Here is a 22,846-nt window from a genome sequence, read left to right as displayed (position 1 = left end):
CCCCGGTGACATCTTCACCGGACCACCGCCCATGCACGACTGCACAGGAGACAACTAAAGACACTTTAGTGCTTCCTCCAAAGGCCCGTGCGTCAGAATAATAAAACCCCCATAATGCGGCCGCCGATCTACGCAACCTACGCCCACGACTGGGATAAACAGTTTTAATTGCTACATCAACAAATCCAATAGCGGATCGGATGCATGCTGCACACCGTTCACAGTTAATACTTCAACTCGAAATCGAGGCTTACATACCAAACCATTGCAGGAAACTGAAGACCTCTTTCTAATTTCGGTAAACAACATTATTTACAAATTTAGTTATTATTCTGACAAATATCTGAAACTGTGTCTACAATGAAATTGGAATTCAAACTGTACAAAGTTTTCAAAATACCTGAAAAATGTTTATGTCTAACATTATCTATTACACTGATATTTCATTATTCACAAATTTAGTTATTATTCTAACAAATATCTGAAACTGTGTCTACAATAAAATTGGAATTCAAACTGTAAAAAGTTTTCAAAATACCTGAAAAATGTTTTTGTCTAACATTATCTATTACGCTGATATTTATGTATTTCTTTGATTGTGAGATGTGGAACAAAATCCAATATCATTAAATATAAAATGACAAATATTTCACATATCTAGGTGTAACTTTGCATTAGAAATATTGAGTACTTGATTATTATTATTTCATATTACAACGTTCAATAAACATGAAAAAGAGCTATCTAATTCCAAAAACCAATCCTATGAAATCTGAGACAACTATGGCATTTTCCAGTCAGTTTGGAAAATTGAAATAGAGTTTTCAAAATACAATTAGTCCGTGATTAAAACGAAAATCATGAATGAATCCCAACAAAGTAATTGTTGGTGTTTTGGTCACAATGTAGCCTCAAATATTTTGGCAAAAATTCAAATGCTTAATTTAATCTTTAATGCAAACAATTCACTGAAATTAAATCATATTTCATTCAATTGAAATGTACTCATGTTATATTCATAAGGTTGGAAAATAAAATAAATTGTGTGGAGCAAGATATGAATCATGCATCCTCTGGGAAAGCGGATCATTTGTAATTTCACATCTAGCCATCAAAATTCAAAAACTGAAGAAAGCAAATAACCCTATTTCAGAGAAGAAAAGATTGACTAGGCCGCTCAAAAGATCTTTTTCTTCTTCTTCTTGACCGGTTGTTGCTGCTTGGCTTTCTCCTCGGCTAGTCTTCTCTCAAGTGCCTGGCGTCGCATCAGCTCTGTGTCCTGTCCATTAAAGACACACAGAACAGGTAGTCTCATTTCCAGTGTTGAAGTCGAGACCCCACAAGACCATCACAAGGCCAACACAAGATCCCTAGTCTCAATTCAAGTCACAAGCTATTCAAATGAACTGCAACAAAGGCATTCCTTTGTCATTGTTGTTGCTCTGTTACTTGTGTCTCGTCTTAAGCCATCAGCCTCGGTCCAAAATTTTGGCCACCGGTATCAAATGAAGGGGAATAAACGTCATAGCGATTTTTGGCAAGGTATACACCTCCAGAGTTGGAAAATATGTGATACCATTGCATCGGTGGCAGCTTTTTGGGTGTAATCACCTTTTAAAAAAAATTGCCATCAAAATGCTTGTTACCACTCTAGGGGCGGTATACCTTGCTCATGCACACTATAATCATTTATGCCCTGATTTGATACTGACCAAACCCCCAGGCTGATGGCTTATCTTGTGTCTCGTCTTGTGATGGTCTCGACTACAACACTGCTCATTTTAGCCTGCAAAGCCCAAACACTGACTCAACTTTGTGAGATCATGGCCAGTCAGTCAAGGCAGCTTTTACTTGAACTCTGACACAAGTTCAAAGGTCCAGTTAGCTTAAAGCTGCGTGCCCCGTGCTCTTCAAAAATGTTGCGATGGCAATTGAGGTTGCTGGTGGTACCATACTACAACCTTTATGCAATTACAGGCGTCGCGGGGGGGAGGGGGGGGGATTTATAGTTTTATCAGTAAAATTATCCTCCTGTAGGCAAAATCTTGCATCCTGCAAAATCGTGTATCCTTGCAAATGTGTCGAAATGAAGTGCGCCACATATTGTCCAATAGTGCCCATGATTGTCCGCATTGAACTGTGCCCCCTATAGGCAGATGGTGTCCCGCCCCCTATAGGCAGATGGTGTCCCGCCCCCCCTATAGGCAGATGGTGTCCCGCCCCCTATAGGCAGATGGTGTCCCGCCCCCTATAGGCAGATGGTGTCCCGCCCCCTATAGGCAGATGGTGTCCCGCCCCCTATAGGCAGATGGTGTCCCGCCCCCTATAGGCAGATGGTGTCCCCCCCCCCCTATAGGCAGATGGTGTCCCGCCCCCTATAGGCAGATGGTGTCCCGCCCCCTATAGGCAGATGGTGTCCTGGGTCCTTATTCACAAAGCACCCGTAAATGCTTGCGGGCGCGCAACTTCCCCGCAACCCTCACTTAAGCACTTGCGGGTTATTCACGAAGCCTCCTTAAATCTGTGTGTGCCCGTAAACCACCCGTAAATTTGCGGGACCTCCAGACGTCCCGCAAGCACACCACAACTTGCGTGGATCATCTCGATTGTCACAATGGCGGCACTCTTGGCATGTATTTTGGATCTACGAACTGATTTGACGTGCCGGTTCATCTTCCGTGACCGGTTGAACCAACTATAGGATGAGTTAAAAAGAAAGTGACCGAATTTGAAAAATGTGTTCAAAATATTTGGCGCGTTCCATTTTCATGGGCGTCAATCGGTGGGGGACAAGTCCTCCCCCCACTTTTTTTTTTTTTAAGTGGCGGATATCATATCGTTGCCCCCCCCCACACACACTTTTTCTATCCCCGAATAAAAATTGTAGCCTACATAATGATTCTATAGAAGCTTATTCAATGACTCCAAACTCAAAAAATGATGTTATAAGATGATCTTTTGCTCACAAAAGTGGTTTGAGTGCTCAGAAATGGCCTCGGATCGCACCACAGATTAAGCATCTAGAAACCAAAAAATTTCGGGGCCCGCTCCATGCCGTAATAGGTATGTCCTCCACTTTTGGGAAGCGACTGCCGCCCTTTGTTTTTTTATGGGACGAAGTACATCTTATGGGATTTTAAGTGTGAACATTTCACCTAAATTGCACAGTCTAATCCGAAGTTATGTCTATTTCAATAAAACGATCACAAACTTGTTTACCACTCATCACGTGATGCAAACTGAACACCCATTGAGTACAATGAAACGTGGACTTTCCCACCTCCACTGAATGAACAAGAGCATGGGAAAGGATACAAAAATCACTATCAATATTTAAAACAAATAGAGCTAACTTGTTTCTTATATATTGAAAGCACACATTCTGACAGTGGTTTCTGTCTTGAGTTCAATTATTAAAGGGAACCTGCAAAAGGATTTGTATGACTTAAATATATTTAAAACAGCTTTCTTGCCATGTAACTATGACTTTCAATCTTCTTTTGTTACTACAAGGGAGAAATTTCAACATTTCAATCTTTATGCTATTTGAAACTTTCCATATTCATGAGCCAAAGCGTGATCTCATTCAAAGCAGAACAGAAGTGTCTCTACAGCTTTGAGTACAAATATATATCACACTTGTTTCTATTTTCTTGCAGTAAGTTCCACTTTTTACTTGTTTATCATGTTAAACAGCTTGTTTGGACACTAGCAGTCGCCACTAGTTTTTTTCCAAGCTTTTTTTGTGGGTAACTTTGAAGGAGTTATGTTTGTACTGTTCATATGCACTTTTGACAAGGAGTTCCTTGTGCGTCAAAAGCAAAATAGCGCCCATTACATGCGATTGTTTTGATGAAAGGATTTGCTACCAATTGAAAAACTACCACTCTCTTGTCACTTCCAACGAAAACAAGTATTACGATCCTGTATGTATTGTTGCGACACATAATAATGTGTAAGAGAACAAGATGGGCTGAATTTCCACTGCATGTTTCCTTTAAAGTCTTGTTGGCATTTTAAAGTTTGTCTGTAATATGATTCTCACTATTAACTCAATAGCTTCCAATGACATTTAAGGACAGCTATAAAAATGGGCTACGTTTGTAACACATGCATAACTTCTGAAAGCATTGGTAAATTTTAGTGATTCATTTATTTCTTTAAATGAGTGGAAGAACATGCTCTTAAAGACATGCTTGATTGGTGTTGATTGTTTGCTAAGAAAACAAAGACAAGTTAATCTTTAATCGAATCTGCCTGTCATTTTTACAACGAGCAAGTTCTCTAAAATGGGATAAAATGTCTTGGCATGTTTTTTTTAATGTTCAACCAATTAGTTGCGGGTGCCCGCAACATGCGGGTTCACTAAGGGAACTCTAAGGGTGCTTCGTGAATACCACTTAACGCAAGTCTTACGTGCCCTTAACATCCACTTACGGGTCCCCGCAACGCAAACATTTACGGGTGCTTTGTGAATAAGGACCCTGCCCCCCTTGCTTTTCAATTTTATGGAGGCCGGGTAACAGGGAAAAAAATCCTGTCTATCTTTTAGTACAGATGGTCTGTCGGAAAAATTGTTGTGACACCCCATTCAAAATGGTGTAGCAATACAACCAATTATACAGATTTCCCATGGAATTGTTTCCACTTTTGAGAATGAAACTAAATATGTATGAAAGTAAAGTCAAGTCTGTCATGAGCCAGTATAGCCCATCAGGCCGGCATTTATCTTTGGTTTCCTAGGCAAGAAACGACTGAGAAAATATGTCTTTTCCCCCTGGATGGCATGCCAGTCCATCGCAGGTGACTTCCTCCCTACCTAATGCTGGGATCAAGTTATACTCCTGTGTGGAGAGAGGCAAGTGTAAGTAAAGTGGCTTCAGCATTTTAGGCCACATTTGGTTTTTTTTGTCTAAGTAATTTAGGACCAGAAATCCCTGAAAGTTAAGCACATTATAAGATGTTATAAGATGGAATTTTGCGTCGGGGTGATATAAATCAAATTATAGGTATTGCCCTTCACCGACGTTTAAAAAACTTTAAAAAACTTTTTAGAAACTGTATACTCAGTGTGTTACCTCCCGAGTGAAAGTTGGAAAAAATCACTCGGGTGGGACTCGAATCCACGACCTCCTGCTTTCTAGTGCAGATGTCTTACCATTCAGATTTGAACCAGCCATCCGATCCCGTTAGCTCGGTGGTCGAGTGGTAAGACATCTGCACTAGAAAGCAGGAGGTCGTGGGTTCGAGTCCCACCCTAGAGATTTTTTCCAACTTTCACTTGGGAGGTAATACACTCTGACAGATGGTTTCTGCACAGTGATTGGGTTAGGGATTATGGTAGTGTTGACGAGGTTTACGTTATCCTACTTACTTCAGCTGAGCTCCCAGGTGAACTTGCCCCTTTCACCGGTGACCCCTTAGGTGTGATGGACTTTGTTGGTGATCCGTAGCTTGCGCCTGCAGTCTGCGCGTTGGCAACGAGTGATGGAGGCAACCGGTGAGCCCAGGACGGGCCCGAGGCACCAGCTGTCTGGCCAACGGTATCGCCGGATATGTCGTCTAGCAGCTCATCGTCAGAGCTGGCTGTGAATATAATTCAATTATAAGATTTGTTGTTAAAGTGCTTTCATTCTCTCTGGTAAGGAAACAAAAAGTTTCCTTAAAAAATGCTCTGGCTGAAGAAACCTTGAGAGAAAAGATGATGAGGAACTACTTCGTTTTTGAGGTGGGAGCTAAAACCCAAAAAGAGACCCCATAAACAATTTTAAACAGAAAAAACACACAAAAATACTGAGAATCAAGCAGGGAATGAAAACATGATCCATTATGTTGGTCCAAGTGGGATTCGAACATGGGTCACAGAGGTTTAAGGTGAGTAATGTACAGGTATGCTTATATTAGTTTACGATATGCCATTACAACTGCTTGCTCAGTGCTTTGCTAAAACCTTACGAGAAAGAAACTTTGCAAGCTTTAAAAGTCACAATCAAGACCAATGAACTCATGCAGATGCCTTACTACTAAACAAACTGTCAACGAGTCAGCTGGCTGTTTCGAATCTAAAATAGCTGTGACTCCAACACATAAATTCTGTCAAAAGTCACATTGATTCAGTTGCCTCAAGTTAGGGTATTGGGCAAAGACTGGATTTACATTGTGTGCACCCCAAAATTGCGGCTAGTCCATGGCAAGCATTGTCAAGCCATCACAATGAATAGCAGACGTCGCTTTCAACAACATTAATCAAATCAAGTCTTTAGCAACTTTGGCGGTCGGACCAGATAAATATACAAGCTAAAGCGTGTACGTGAGGTACACTGAGAATTTCATGGGTTGAGTTTTGCTTGAAATCGTATGCCAGCGTCTGGCTGCATGACGGGAATAATAAGCATTCCCAGCCTGGGACCAAGACTAGGGTATCCCACAGTCCTTTGCATTCTGATCATCACATTTTGCACTAGCTGATCAGCCAGTACCAGCATGTCTGTGTAGTGACCTCACTGGGTATGAGGCTAAGGACATACCTTGTTCGACGGGTCGATTGAGCCAGGCATTAGTCATCATGACCTGTCGATATAATTCCTGGCCTGGCTCGGAAAATGCAGAGGCTCCACTTGACTGGACTTGGCTTTCAAAGGCCTTGGGGAGGGGGAGAGCATTCATTGTATCATTAATAGAATTATCTACATTTGTGTGGACATTAATAAGCCATCTGCCATGTTTGTGAACGTTACAGTTGAAAATTGAATTGAAGAAATTCCCAAAACGTTGTTGTGATTGCAGTTTGTGGATGATAGCGCATGTTTTGATAGTGCCCTCGTTTGGTGGGTGAATCCAATATACAACGTCTTATCCCAGGACTATCAGATAGAAACCTGCCAAGTAACATGGGAAAGCTCAGCTTCATTGAATGGTGAGACATCTGTACTAGCAAGCGTGTGGTTACAGGTTCAACATTAAAATTCCATTTTCATCAGAGGTCATCGATTGAAATCTAGCTCACCTTAGAAAAGTTCATGTCACTGTTGAAAGCCTTGCCATCGAATGGTGTTGTTTCAAGGTGTTCTGGGGAAAAAAAGACAGAGCATGCACCAATTATCCCCCACTGATTTAATCCATTAGAAAGAGTCGGCACAATGAATTATTCATACATTGAGTGGACAATGCTCACAGGTACTTCGATGCTTATCCGAGGTGATTTTCGAGTTCTCAATTCTTTAAAGGAGTTGACAATAATTCTGGAGTCAGACACCAGTGAAGCTGGAGAGGAAGCTGAGGACTGGCCAACCCCCCTCTGTCAGCCTTCTCACGTCAAGCCACTCACTAGCGTTGTGGTTCTTTCCACCACAAGTCTGGTAACCAGTAAATTACAAGTCCTCTCACAAAGGCCAGACACAAGTATGAGGGAATGAACTATGACAAAGAAATGCTTTTGTCACACTTTTTTTGAACGTCTTGTGACTTGACTTAAGATAGGATTACAATGGACTTGGGATGAACTTGTGAGGCTTTGTGATGGACTTGTGATGGATTTGTGATGGACTTGTGATGGATTTGTTATGAACTCATGATTGACTTTTGAGGACTTGTGATGGACGTGTGAGGCTTTATGCTGGACTTGTGATAGACTTGTGTTGGACCTGCAATGGACTTGTGATGGACTTGCGATTGACGATGGACTTGTGAGGACTTGTGATGGATTGGATTACAACACTGCTACTTACTCCGTGAGACCTTCCCTCCAGCTGCCTTGTAGTCCTCGATCTCAGCGTCTTTCCTCTTAAGAATCTTGTGAAGCTCTGCCTCCCGTCGACACAGCTCTGAGACCATTGTCAGAAGGGGCGTGGCCAGATGACAGGCATACTATGACAAATATAGAGCCAATCAAAGGTCAAATCACAAGTGAATTCACAAGTGAATCCAGTCACGTGACTCTAAACTGGATGATTAGTGACTTGACTTGTGATGGCTTGTGCATTGTGAACCTATTACAACCTGCTATGACATCAACATCTGATAAATCTTAGTTTTGATGAAAATGTTATACAACCAGCGCCAGCCAATCCGAGTCAACTTTATAAATTGACGCAATTTTAGACAGAAAAGTGCGCAAAGCTTTTGATTTGTCAATAACTGTCGCCTATGTTATTGTTTTTGAAAGACTTGGAATGTTCTAGAGTTTTCTTAAGTTTTGAACTCACCCCACACACAGATTTTTATGCATAAAAAGGTAGAAAACAACGGCATTTGCACTGTTGTAAAGGGCTAGCATACTGCAATAGCTAAGATTTCAACTGGTTACAGGAAAAGTGTTATTTTATGCCATCTTTTCATCAATTACGTCATCTGTTTGCGTGATAGTAGACACCAGCTGATTGGTTAAAATCTTTGAGGTCAAGAAACAGTTGTCTTGCATTATTAATAACCGAATAATTAAGTACTGGATAGGTGCTTGCTGGGCAAGCGTATATTCCAGAGACTAGGGCTTACCCAGGTTATGCACCCGACAGAAAACCTCCGAACAACCTACCATGTCGTTAGTGGCCTCCTGGCAATGAAACTCCCACTTGAAGGGCACTCCGCCGGTCAGATGGGAGCCTAGCCTGAGCACCACACCGCTCTGGTCCCGGGACTTGGGGGGCTCAAGGCTGTAGGTCGACTTCTTCTTCTGGTTGGCCAGGTTATCCCTCAGATGCTGCAAGAGTGTGGCCAGAGGAGCTTCCACGTTGGGGTTCAATTTCTGGAAAGGATTATAGAAAATGAGGCTACTTGGGTTTAATTTTGGCTGCGATTTTACGCCAGACTCCATACCTGAACAAAAGAGGACATTACTGCTGGGTTTTTTTGGGGGGTTTCCTTTCATTTCCTTGAGTCCCTATAGCCTTATAAGGGACAAGCCTCTTGAGAAGGAATGTTTGAGGAAACAGGAACATTTGGTATGACGACTGAACGCTGACAGACACAGTGAAAATTGAACCTTTAAGATGAATGCCCAGAATAAACTTCTTTTTAAAAGTCTGACAAGTTTACTGAATCATAAGGCCAAAAATAGTTCTGCTTCCGATTACATGGCATTTAAAAATAGGGTAGATAGGTAGGGACATTCTTTTTGGGCAATTTTTGTGTGTGTACGGATTATGGAGGGGTCTGCGTGAAGTCAAGGGTAAAAGGTAGTAATTGATGATTTTTCGGGGTTTTCCCCTCATTTTCCCCCAAAAATAATTAGGAGAGCTTTCAAAATAGGGTAGGTAGGTTAACTGGAAGCAGAACTATTTTTTCTTGGTCTAAACTGGAATACTAGGATTTCCACCCGAGTAAATTAGGCAGTGTGGTCCCACTCCCAGTACATGATTATGAGGTTTTTTTTTTTAAGGAACAACCAAAGCTACCTCCCACCGCAGAGTGGGTTGTAGGCAACTCTGCAGTCACTGTCACCCCATTCAACATGGTGTAACTATTCCCATGCTGCTACTACCTGAAGGCGAAGGTCACTCACCTTGGCCTTGTGCTCAAAGGCTTTCCTGCTACACTCCTCATACCACAGCGTCTCCATGTCGTACACGAGGAGTTCGTAGCGGTCCTCGCGGAACAGGCACTTGACAAGCGCCCTCTGCTTGTTGAGCTGGAAAGGTTGCCAGACCTGGGCGGTGAGGTCTGGTTTCCAACGCCTTCTCCATTCGAGTTGTGTGGTGGTCATCGTGAACGCAGACTGGTTAGACTAAAACTGGACAAACATTAAAAAAGAAAAATTATCCAAAACATTCCTTTCAATAGAAAAATATAGAAGGTGGTTTTGGTTGAATAACTGTGGGTCAAGAAAGTTGCTTGCAAAGCACCATCTATGTCCGCATAAAAATGCAACCATTACTGCCCCAGCTTGTGAGTCTAGAGGGTCTCTGGTGTAATGATGTAACCGGACAATTTTGTGGCTATAGATTGAAGACGACAGGGACGCGAATATGAAATGAGTACCAGAAGCATTTTAGAAACACAATTGGTTAAACATTGGACTTACTATGACAAATGCCCTGCGATCGAGTCCACACTGTGACCATTTTCTTTTTTAACAGTTTCTTTTACTTTTATGTTTTAAAATAAAATCCTACTTTTTATAGAATTAGGCCTAGGCCTAGTAGGCCTAATAGATTTCATTTTTTTATCAGCGATCCGTGGCTTTGGAGAATTTTTTTTTAAGGGGAAAACCATGATCTTGACGTTGAATATTGTCAAGTCAGAGTCAGACGGTTGATGGCAGTTATGACTAACCAGTATAGCCAGTATTGAGTATAGGCCTAGGCCACTGCGAATTTTTCTATTCATGAGATGAGTTCCATTCTTCATGTCATGCTCTTTCCTTCAGCGGAATTAAATTTGATCATGTTCAGCTAGATGTTAATTGGACTTGGTAAAATCGACAGGCTGACAGGGAAAGAATGTAGTATCCTGACATTACTTCTTTGGAAGTGCACAAAGGCTAAGTCTATGGAGAGTTTAGCCCCACTAGTGTGGCCGTCGGTATGCTGCGCTGAACCTTTGAGCGCAGCATACCGACGGCCACACTAGTGGGGCTATGGAGAGTTGAGTGCATTTATTTTTTGTTGAGTGCATTTTCAAAGTTGGATGGAAATGTTGCTCAGTCGAGTCATCTGTCATCATCATGTCTTTTCAACATTTTCTTCAGAAACTTGCGTCAGAAAGATTTCACCAAGTCAGACTTACATAAATACGACGATAATGTCTGATGCTGATGATGATGGAAATTAAATTGTTTGAAGGAAGGTAAATCCTACCTCAATCAATCATGGGGGCCGCCATTAGTTTATAGCGCCCTCTCTTGACAGCAAGCGATACGACGGAACCGCGCGAGTTTATGAATAATTATGCAGTGCGCCTAAAACCATTACTTCCGGTGACACCGGAAGTCCAATAAGAATTGATTATAACGGAAGCATTATAATAAAAATTATGTAAATGTAAACATTATAACATGAAAGCACACCATAGAGGCACACTACAGGAAATGAGCGGGTTTGTGTTTTTAACCATTGTCAATATTGTACCGTGTCCGCAACTTCTTTGAACTTGAAACTTTCGGAGTGATGCCGTCATCAGACATATGAACATATTTTAGGGGAAATTTGAAAATTATTATCCTTTGTTTTTGTTTTTTGAAACGGTTAATCATTATTCCATTCGTACCAAATTGTCATGATCGTTGCACATAATTAAATGATTTCAGCTGAATTGCTGTGTTGACGGTAGGCATCCATTCCTGTGACGTCATCAAAGCGGAAGTTATAAACGTTCGTGTATTTTTTTGGTGTATGTGAGAAGTTCTTTTCATTTCATCTTGCATATGTATCCCCGTCTTCAGTTTGTACAGTTTTAGCAGATGACGTCTCGAACAGACAGTAACGTGTAAATAAAAATATTTAAGAAATCTACCAAACCAAAGAGGATCTTTTTTTAATTTACAAAACGTTAAACTGGCAAAGGCTGATCTTCATTTTTCATTTTTTCTCTTTCTATACATGAACATATTCACAACTTGAACTGGACAATGTCAAATGAAATAGTCGCATGCCCGATCATCGTGCGTTTGTAACCAAAACAAACGTAACATCTCTGTTTCATATATTTCTGAACATTTATAGTGGGAAAAAAACATGACAAATAAAGTACTTTTCAATTTGTTAAGTTAAAGTGCCATTTTCCAAGCAACATGAAAGCAAATTCGCACGGTTGCTGCTTGATAATAATTCGGCTCTTGCAGGGCGTACTCATTTGTGCGCAAAATGAAGTTCTAGAGGGATGCAGACGCCCCAATTCAGAAAAGGTAGTGTTTTTTTCTCCGTTAAAACAAAGCTAACATTCGGTGTAGACATCTTTAAGCTGTCTGTGAAACATTAACAATTAATCAATGTTTATTTTCTAACACTGTTTAATTTCTAATCGATCAAAAACAAGGCCGATTGATCCTTTAACTTCCTGTCATTGATTCCTGTAATTTTGCAGCTGGTGACGGTCGTAACCCACGTCACCTGTGTATAAAATGAGTTAAAAATACCGATTGCTCGATCATTTTGTGGGGTGATTTGGGCCAAGTCGGATATAGAGGGTATTATTATTATCATCATCGGACATGATGGTTTCCGTGAGTGATTACCTCATCTTCCTTCTAGGCTGCAGTAGTTTCCTAGCTGCAAGGGCAGGAGGTAGGATTAACAGTTGTTTTATTTGATGCTTAGTTTATTTTCTTTGACAATTTTGTCGTTTTTTGAATTTAATTTAAATGGCTCTCTCAATGTTGTTTTTCAATGCAATCCTTGAAAATACACCTTTGGGCTTTATTTAACCTTAGTTTTAATTTTGGATCGCCATTTCCAAGGGTATTTTGGGTTAATAATAGCATTAATCGATCAAGGGCGGACACCTGTCTGCCCTGCAAGAACTGTCTGGCTAAATAATGAGACAAATTGGTACACTTAATATTCCAGAACTAGATATGGCACGATTTGTTTTGTTCGATGTTTCATTAAAAAAAAACATTTTGTATTGCTAAAGAAGAAATAGCAATTAAAAGAAAATAGGGGGGATGAAATCGAAAAAAAAGTACTGACTGTTTGTCTTAAACATTTTTTAACTGAATGTTTTATCCTTGTATTTTACTTCCAAGCATCAACCAAAATATATTGCATAAATCATCTTCCTTTGTATAGGCCTACATTGTACAGGCCGAGTCAAAAGAAAGTGACCTGGACTAATGATTTGTTTTCTTAAAAAGCAATCAAATCTGATAGACCAATGAAGAATGTCATAAAGATCATGCTTTTCCATTCATCTATAAAGAAAATTACTGAAATTATTGACCAACGCAATCAGAAGTATATGCATGTTTTACTAAAAGAACCTATTTTTATAGATGGCCACGGAATGCCATTGGAAGCTATTGAGCGGAGTGAGAATTACAGATTACACACAGGCATTCAAATACAAATGAGATTTTAATCAATTGAGTCAAGACTGAAAACATAATTTTCACAATCAGATTTTATGTTTTGAATATCAGGAACAAGTAAACTATCTCATATTCTAACATATTGACGGCGAATTATGTTTGTAAATTCCTTTACAAGTTTTCGTTCATTCATGGAGGTACGACAACATCCATGTTCAATTGTATTTAATGGGTATTGAATGGTACATGATCTGTGGTGGACAGCTAATTTTTTTAATCTCTATATGTTGTTTGTCAGTGAAATGTTGTTTTGTGAAATGGCGTGAGCCTATTGTTTTTAAATATTCGGTTTTTCTGATTCGGTCATTTCTTTTTGACTCACCCTGTAGTGTGCTCAAACCACGGACAAGCACCAACAACTACCACTAAGAAGGCCGGTCAGTATCAATCGTTACACTGTGCCGTGTAAAAATAACACCGTGTTGGCATCTACTGAGTCACCGTGTAGAAATCCCAAGTGTAAATTTAACACCTTTTTGGCAGTAACCTACGAGCTATTATTTGTCATTATTTATCGATGTTATTTATTGCTACGTTCTGGGCCTATCTGATTTGTTTACAGTGGCGCTGAAATAACAAATTTGGATCACTGCAAAACTGCACAAATTCTTGCAACTGTTGTCACTGAAGTTGTAACGATGTAAACTGGCAATAAGAGGATTGAACAAATTTCAATGATACACCAGTGTTCACTTAACGATACAAATGCTGTGACATGGGTCCCTTAATACCAAGGGCGGATCCAGGGGGGAGGGGCCAAAGGGTGCCATGCCCCCCCCCCAAAAAAAACGAAACCAATTTTTTTTTTTTTTTTTATGTGACATCGCAATAAAGGCAGGCAATGAGTACACCACCATCTTTTCCCAAAAAAAACATTGGTTAAAGTGGTCAGAAATTGCCTCAGATCGCACCACAGAGCATCTAGAATCCCAAATTTTGTTTTGGCCCCCCAAAAAATTGTGTCCTGGATCCGCCCTTGATTAATACGTGCACAGGTTTCTCACATAATAATAATAATAATAATATCTAATTCTTGTATAGCGCCAAATCCGTCAAAATTGACGCTCAAGGCGCTTCACAGAAATAAAAATGAACAGGTTAAAATTCAAGAATAAACTAAAACTTATACAAGACAAAACCTTTAAAATAACTATAAAATAATATGGTTGATAAAAGACAGCCAAACTGTCAAGATAGGCAATAAGAATAAGACAAACAGGCAATTAAAAATTGACGCACAAGGCGCTTTACATAAATACGGATATACCAGTTAAATTTTAAAATACAAGAGGTGTACAAATTAAAATTGTCTAAAACAGGCAGATATAAACGGACAGACACAGAACATCAATCAAGTAAACAGAGAGATGACCATGACAGAGAGAATTAACAGCACGACAGCCATAACGTATATCAAATATAAAAAAAAACGTTAAAAAAAGTGACGCTCAAGGCGCTTCATTACAGAACTACAAACAGAACTTACATGAACATTGGTTCCCCTTATCCCCGTTTCCTACTGTAGGGAAAATGTCAAGCTTTAGCCAGTAACCTAGCTCCCCTATGAATTTTGTTTTTCGAACCATCTGGTCGTTACGTTTTCTAACCAAATATTTATTTACTAATTCAAGGTTCAACATTCAAGGTTCATATCAACAATGCAGGTGGGACAAATCTGTAATACCCGTGAGAAAATCGATTGCATTATTAGAAAATCCAACTTGAACTATATTTGCACGGATATTTGAAGAAGCAATGCTACAATAATGGAACAGTGATCGTGATCGGACATGCAACTATTTTATTGGACACTGTCTAGATCTGTTGTCAATTTTTTTACGTGAACATTTATTAATTTGCAAAAAAAAAATCATCCTTTGAGATTTTATAGATTTCATTTACATTCCATGTATGCATTTATTTCACATGTACTTCCGGTTTGATGACGTAACAGCATTATGATGTTTAACCATACGTCATTACAGTAGCTGATATTATTTTTGAAACGAACATCGTCATTAATTTGGAACAAATTGGATGCTGGATTTTAATTTCCAAAAAAAAGAGAGAATAAACTGGTCATTTTCGAATTCTCCTAACAATAACATCCGGTCTGATGACGTCGTTATTATTCTGAAACAAAGTAATTTGTGCTCATGTCACAAGATGCTTCTTAAATCAACTCACTTTAACGTGCAACAGAGGGCGCTATTTTGAGCGATGCCGTCATGCCGTACTTTGCGTTTGGTATACCCTCAATAAACATTTCCATTACTTCAAACAATATTTATATTCCTTTTTTTCACTGCACTGTTGAAAACGTCAGGCGGCCTTGCTCTCGGTGTTCCAGTTTAAAAGTTATAGTACAAAGTGTTTTTTCCAACCTTTAATATTGTCATGTGATATTGGCGTCATGACATCACACATTTGACATCTTCGTGGAACGGTTCGTGTTTATACCAGATTTCACATTCATTCCTCCTTTGGTGTCTTCTGTTTACATTTTGAATTCACCTAAACATTGACCTTTCGGTCATTCCGAAAGAAAAGGTTGGGCAATTTTTCCTTCGAAGATTAAAAATGTTTAATACGAAGGGATGACCTATCATATTTTATAACAATGAAAGTATGCACATGATGCCTTTTTGTTCGTACAGTTATAGTTGAAAGGAAGTTGTCACTATCTGAACTAAAATGACGTCACTTTAATAGGCACACCTTGGGATCAGGGTTAATCATCATACCAAGTTTCAAGTTGATATTATTTACAGTTCAGAAGAAGACTTGCGGGGAATTATTGTCCACCCAAAGTATCATAACGATGTATAGGAAAATAGTAATTACAAAGAAAATAAAACAAAATAACTGCTTTAAAGTTAATACGTGTATTAAGCTTAACACAGATGAAAGAAAAAATATCATTATATCGGATGCTATTAGGCTATTGCAATAAACATGCAGTATTTTGTAGTGCGAATATAGGCTTATGTTAATATACTATTTTGTCACGGTTTTGAATTTAAAGGTGTCGACTGCGTGGAGTGTGATATTACTTGCGCGTTACCTCTACAACGGGATGAGAATGGCTGCGAGATTTGCAGCTGTATATTACGTGAGTATGTTTACAGTATTGTAACATCGTCATTTGAATTCGGATTTGCCATACTCAGATATCCTCGAGCTTTAACGAAACACGCATATGCGTAAAAATGTGCGAACGGGAGTATTATTATAGTCTTCTGGTATCGAAAAGGATAAAATATTACAAAGTTCATAAATTATGAGCAGTTTGCATAGGACTGTCGTGAGATGTCATTGAGTCACCATAAGGCAATCACATCATAAGGCAAACATGTTTTATAGCTGCTTATATAGCCTCATTTCTTTTCATGTTGAGAGCATAAATTATAGTCGTTCGAATTGCAATCATCAAACAAACCGTCTGCTATTTAAGATAATATGGATCAGAATAGTTGTAATTAAGTCAACACAAGTCAATCATAAGTCATTCAGTCTCTAATCAAGTAGGCCTTAAACAAGCTATTAAAACGAAGTATGACAAATCAAAGCCATCTCCGTGTCACTGTCCAGCCCCTGCTACAGTTACTTAGCGATCTGACATCGTGTTCGACTTGTGATTGACTTGTGATGACTTTAATAATGACATCTCACAACAATATCGTCACATTATCTTCCTCGTTCTCACCCTGTGTAGCTCAGTGCGAGGGCCTGTTCCCCACGTGGTGCACAAACCCTTGCTCCCAACAGAGCTGCTCCGAGTACCGGACCAATGGCGAGCTGGACGATAGCCAGTGTGTGCCCCGTGAAGGGGACGTGACGTGCCAGACGGGCTGCGGCTGTCCCGATGGGCGGGCGATTGACGACTTGCCCGACTTCCCCTTTGCAGAGTGCGTGGCCAAAGAGGAGTGTGGATGCTCGGATTCGAATGCACCCGACGGCTATTTGAAGGTAGGCGTTGAAGCAACTGAATAATTGTATTTGAGAGGAATAAGTGCCAAATTACCAAACCACTGTTTTGTATTGCTGACAACACTGACTATTAAACAGTGCATATGAAATTACGTCTTCCAATGGCAAACACCAAGTATTGAAAACTCCACTGATTAAGGACCTATTTAAGCGCTTATAGTGTTGGGACTTGTTTCCATACATTACGTTGGTTATAATACGTAAGGGAACAGATTTGAATGACGAATTTGAGCTTTTATTTAGCATACATACAGGACACTTCTTGATGACAGCAATAACATAGGCCTAGGATCAAACTGGGACCTAGATACTGGTTGAAGCGATACGTGGAATTTGGGGCCTTTCTCTCAGGAAAACCGTTACACTCATTCAAAGTTGAACTATTTGGCTGGTGTTTGTTGACAGTCGGCTCAAACTTTCTACTCCGATTGAACTTATATCTGTAATAATTCAGAGAATCAGCCAAAATGAAAACAAGTTTTGTAATAATTATTTACCTTGGAAACAAAAATAAGTTTAGGGACCAGGAAGCGGACATAAGTCGCAGCTTGTCTTCGGTACTCTAGACTCAGCCCCAGAAGATTCACCCGAGTTTGGTCTCAAAACTCAGACCAAACACCAGTCCCCTACTCTACGTGTTTTTTTCAGACCAATGGAGCCAGTGTTTTAATAAGATTAGGCAAAGTCAGTCAGGACGTGAGATAGGTACAGAGAGTACACTAGGCTCAAAGCGGAGTCAAAGCCGTTTTTTTAATTCAAGATTCAAAGTGGCGTTCCGCTTGAGCTGCTTATAGAGAGTCACCGAAGCTCAGAGGCAGAACTAAACTTGACGTTTTAATCCAATTATTCTCATGATTTTATTTATTTTTCCTTAGCTCGGATACAAATATAAGAAAACGGAATCGGAAGAAGTGTGCACCTGTGGTTCAAATAACATCGTCGACTGTGTATTCGATCGTAAGTATAGGCCTAATGTGTCCAGTGTGGTTTCATTTCACTTTTCACGCATTTCCTATATATACAAGATGATTCTGCGATTTTTGTTCTCGGTGGAAACCTGGTCTACGGAATAGTGCAGATTATGTCGCATTTGACACAAAGATTGTGACCAATCAGTGAGCGTCTATACCATTGGTACTTTGGCAGCCGACGGTATTATCCAATCAATATACTCGGTGTCTGTTTTGCTAAATCGCGGAGTTGCATAAAGTTTGCCTTACATCAGAAGTTTGCTTGAAGTGTATTCCGCCACCTAGCACCCCCCCCCCCACATTAAAACAAAATCTCGCTAATAAACCTCCCACGCAACACAAATACTATACTGATTGTGATTTATTTTGATAACTCTTATTTTTTGCTTGTGATTTTGTTATTGGTTCATTTGCTTTTTTGTGCAAATTTTTCATTTGAGCAACAAAATTACTCAAAATCTTAAGAAGGGTGCACAACATTTAGCCAACTTGATGAAGTTGTAGCTCAGTGGATACTGTACATTTTGAGAAAACGGAGAAAACGTATGCATGGGTTCCGTTCCTTTAAACGTACGTTCTTTTCTTTTCTTTAAACGTACTTTAAAAAAATGTGCCCGCGGGCACATTTTCTTAAACCACTTTCAATGATTGTATTCCTCCGAGTGATACCATTTCAGTTGGAATGGTTTGACTTTTTATGGTACCGGTCCTATCACTCTGAGCAAGGATTTCTGTGTCATTGCAAACGTCCATACGTGCCTTTAATTTTCAAAATTCGATTCGTTCAAGATTCCCGGCGATCCTTCTCCATGATTCTTGACAGTTCTTATCCCCCTTGTTGTTTCTCCTCAGCTAAGCCACAGTGTCCGGTGGTGAACGGCTGCGGATGGGGCTGCCAGGTGATCCCAGGCCGCAGTGGTTGTGAGATATGCGTATGCACTTAATCACGTCCAGGCGTGCTTTTGCTGTAACCAAGAATAGTTATTGTCTATACAATAGTTAGACTAAATAGTTGGTTGTAGGAGAAAAATATTTGTTCGTTCGTAATTCAACACGCTGTCCAATGAGCGCTGGTGACGGCCAATCTCCCTCACAAAGTATCGTCAAGGAAACGCAAAGCATTGTGGGTGGCTCGCCAGCATGATCAGTATGCACCTGGACGTTAATTCGTGCGCACGTGTCTTACGCACAAATTGTCTTGACTCCGGGTCAACTAAATATAACCGTCACCAGCATCCTTGGATTGGTGTTTTTCTTTAAATGGCAAAAATCTCGATTATATAAGTTCAGAATTAACCGAGACGTCTATTTCTGAGGATGTCAGTCCTACAGTACCTTACTTCAAATCTTCCGATCCCTGCGGTGTGCAACTCTTGACACGCCCCCAGAGGTTGTGGCTCGCTCACTTGATAATCTGGAGATGTGCTGAAAGCGATAAAAAGGTGGGTGAGTATTATGGTGATCATAATGGCAGATAGTTTTTTTTCTCGCTTCAGTGCACCAACAACTACATGACTGGTTCGTTAACCACTCACAAACAATAAAGTCTAAACGTTCAGTATATTTCTATAAATGATGACATAAAGAAAAAGCTTTTTCTTCCCGTGCCTATATAGTGCCTAGAATTTAAACCGCGACATTCTTTTCATAACATGAATTAACACTTCCGTGGCTTTCTTTACAATATAAAATATTATGCCGCTGAAAAAAACAGCCTTCTACATTTTAGAAAACCTCCCTTTTATTTATCGACAACAATAACCTTTTGAGATGAGAACATGGCAAAGGGGATAACAACCCTTTGTGACTGGAAACAGCGCCCTCCCGGAGATCTTGGTTTCACCGGAATCGTCTAATTTGACATTTTGTCTCTGTATTAAATTTTTATGAAACACGGTCTTTACTATGGGATTTTAAACTATTTCTAGATGAGGTGTTTGACATAATGTGCGACAAACTTTGTCAAATTCCTTTTACGGATTTGCACAATCTGTTTATTTTTCCACAATATGAGTCATTAATTTTAGCAAAGATTTAAGTGAATAACTAGAAAACTACGGGTTTATTTGGTATAAATTAGTAGATATTGCGATATTTTGACTTTACTAGAAGCTGAAATAATATTCAAGATAATTAATGTAGATGTTATATAATAATTATATGTTAAAGTTGCGTTTCCCATGCTTTTCAACAAAGTCGATCTTTAAAAAAAAAAAAATTCTTTTGTGAACATCTAGCCTATACGACATATGAAAAAGAAAAACAACATGTTTTGGGCACAGACATAATCTGATTTGTGAGCAGACTGGCTCCCGGTCCGTACATCACCAGTACAGTTTGTGGGGCGGGTACCAGCCTATATTTTGCGAGAACGGAATTATAGCCGGGCCGCAATAATTCAATAACTAAACACGCACGATTTCTCGGTCTTTGTCTCATTCAAAAGTGACTAATTTATGAATTGCTTGAAAAATAGCGATTTGTGAAAGCAGTACCTGTATTTTTCCGGGATGAAAGTCGAGACTAGCGCCCGCAACTGCTATGATAAAGCCTTTGAATCATTAGAGTTTATCGGTGAATTATTTTTTCCTTGATACATGCTTGCGGTTTACAAGTTAGCCTTTATAATGTATTTTGGGGAAATCTCGAAAAAGGACTAGTTAAAAAAGAAAGATTTCAAAAATTTGTAGACAAGCAGAAGAAATACACCCTGAAGAACAAGTGTCCGAAAATTCGGAAAAGCTAATATAACTGGTGAGCACTACTTTAATTTATATTTCCATTCAGAGGAAAATAGTAGCTGTTTTGGCGGTAGCGAGCGCTCAGTATCGTGGCATACATTCCCTTTTTCCGATGTTAATGAATAAATCTTTGTTTCGTTGAATTCCGTATAAATAAAGTCGTAGTCATTATTGTAGATATTCTCACCACAACCCATGATAAAGATGAAGAAAACAATGGGCTTTCCTCAATTAACCTTAAGGTCTGTACTTAATTAATTACGAAGTGGATGTGCAGTGGCGTGGGATGTAGAGGACGCCCTCTCGCGTGAAGTTATGCCGTCAACATCACAGACGATAACGTTAGGTCGCGTCCGACTCCCATGTCTAGATCTGTTAACAGTAGAACTTCACTGTTACCTACTAACATAGACATTGTGCAAAAAGAATAGTTCATAATCATCATACAATAGGCCCTGTACAAAATGATTTCAATTGAAATCCGCTTTTGGACCTTTTCATCCTTTATTGTCTCAAGTTACACCCACTTCTAATGAATTATTTCTAAAGAAAAAAATCGCTACAACCCCTCAGTAGATTTATGTTGTAAACTAAAACGACATTAGCGTACAGCTGATGCTCCAAAATGTCCCATTTGGCCCTAGATTATTGTACCCGTGTCGTTGAGCAGTAAAGAAACACGGCCTGCATGCGGAGTGAAAAAAAATGTGTCGCAATTATCTCGGGAAACCGACGGCCTTGTTGATGCAACATCGAGAGCAAGAAATATTGTTGATGCAGAACACGCGACCTGAATTCTCAATCCACGGGAGGAATAAGCAGAAGGGGAAACTTGGTGAAGATGAAGGGGCGATGGTTGATGGAGCTAGTAAGCCAGTCAGTTGATGATCATGATCACTGAGTGTCGGGGTTAACTCACCCGTCTGCCAGGCACAGATTTCTCGGTACTGGCGCGGTCTATCTCCCCCTCTCTCCCCAGCCCGCGTCTAATGGCGTGAATTAGACAGTTGCCATTAAGGGTATTTTCAGAAATTGCGCTGATCGATGGCGGTGTTGATTCAGCTTGGGCCAAGAGATTATAGATAATTGAATAGCAATAATGTAACTGGGTCCGCTTGTCCTGGCATGGTTGGGAGAGAGATCTCTCGGTTTTTTTTTATTTTAGATAGAATAGGGTTTGATGAGTTCGTTTTACTCCACGGCTGGTTTTTTTGACATCACCCTGTAGATCTTTTATGATGCGCGGTGCTTGTGGCCAAATCCAGCCAAAGTTTGTGAGGTGAAGTGTTGCAACACGCATGCCTACTCCGCTCCCCCAGAACACCGGGCGTCGGGGAACGTGACTATGTATCGACATTGCACCACGCTGAGTACCTTCCTGCCCGCCGGACTGAAGCGGGGAAAACAGCCCGCCCACGGGCATGTAGACGCGCTAAAAGCACTTTCAGCTTCCGATTTTGCAGTTCTTTTGAGGAATAACTGAACCAGTTGTGGGGTCTTTATTTATGGGGGCAATGCATTTTGGAAAGGATTTTCCCCAGAGCATATGGATGATAATGTTGTTGATACATTAGTGTTAATGGATCTTGGTTGGGGGTTCAAAAAGGTGGGCGGAGTCAACAAAATGAGGAGGGTGAGCGGAAGTCGATGGTAACATATAATTATGCTCGTTCTTAACTGGTTATACAAGTTTATTACTCAGCCTTTGCTATTTTCTGCATTATTTACCTATTTGTGCGGCCCAAGGGGAATTTACGCCCTATAACCCCCTGCCAGTATAGCTCCGCCACTGCCCCCTTAGTTACGTCAGTGCTTTAAACAATATGTTTCAGATTTCTGAAATGTTAAATTGAAATAAAACTCACAGATGTAAACAAAAAATTATGAGGTGGGGTCTGGTGTTCTTAGTAATTCATAAAGGTGCGTGAATGCAGGAAAGCATGTAAAATAGAAAAATATTTAACAGGAGCAACTTCTTCGCTCAAAATTAAATATGACATATTATTTACACCAAAATGCAACATTTTCTCCTGTTGAAAAAAAATCAGGCGAGATTCTGCATTCTATTTGCTCAATTTGGATCAAGTAATATCATTTTATTATCATCATCGGTAGTCCCTCCA

The 22,846-nt window shown here is 39.9% G+C and overlaps 2 protein-coding genes across 3 annotated transcripts; one reads left to right on the top strand and one right to left on the bottom strand.

Annotated features, from left to right (window-relative positions):
* Positions 1-306: 306 nt before the first annotated feature.
* LOC119729739 (non-homologous end-joining factor 1-like) lies at positions 307-10,879 on the bottom strand. Of its 2 annotated transcripts, none has more exons than XM_038202455.1 (8): positions 10,794-10,879; positions 9,500-9,727; positions 8,534-8,743; positions 7,728-7,866; positions 7,007-7,068; positions 6,528-6,642; positions 5,375-5,586; positions 307-1,279 (listed from the first exon to the last, which is right to left on the bottom strand). In XM_038202455.1, exons 2-8 carry the CDS (start codon positions 9,698-9,700, stop codon positions 1,178-1,180), a joined length of 1,041 nt encoding a protein of 346 aa, XP_038058383.1. In that variant the 5' UTR covers positions 9,701-9,727; positions 10,794-10,879; the 3' UTR covers positions 307-1,177. The 2 variants fall into 2 exon arrangements, with proteins under 2 accessions (XP_038058383.1, XP_038058381.1); XM_038202453.1 differs by having other exon boundaries at positions 10,723-10,834.
* Positions 10,880-12,148: 1,269 nt separating this feature from the next.
* LOC119729820 (zonadhesin-like) lies at positions 12,149-20,862 on the top strand. The gene is made up of 6 exons (XM_038202609.1): positions 12,149-12,218; positions 13,351-13,398; positions 16,047-16,133; positions 16,737-16,990; positions 17,887-17,968; positions 18,835-20,862. Exons 1-6 carry the CDS (start codon positions 12,149-12,151, stop codon positions 18,924-18,926), a joined length of 633 nt encoding a protein of 210 aa, XP_038058537.1. The 3' UTR covers positions 18,927-20,862.
* Positions 20,863-22,846: the final 1,984 nt, after the last annotated feature.

The sequence above is a fragment of the Patiria miniata genome, unplaced genomic scaffold (assembly GCF_015706575.1).
Source record: "Patiria miniata isolate m_02_andy unplaced genomic scaffold, ASM1570657v1 HiC_scaffold_21, whole genome shotgun sequence".
Lineage (NCBI taxonomy): Eukaryota > Metazoa > Echinodermata > Asteroidea > Valvatida > Asterinidae > Patiria > Patiria miniata.
Note: the sequence above shows the minus strand (reverse complement) of the source record. Positions and strands in the feature narration are given on the sequence as shown.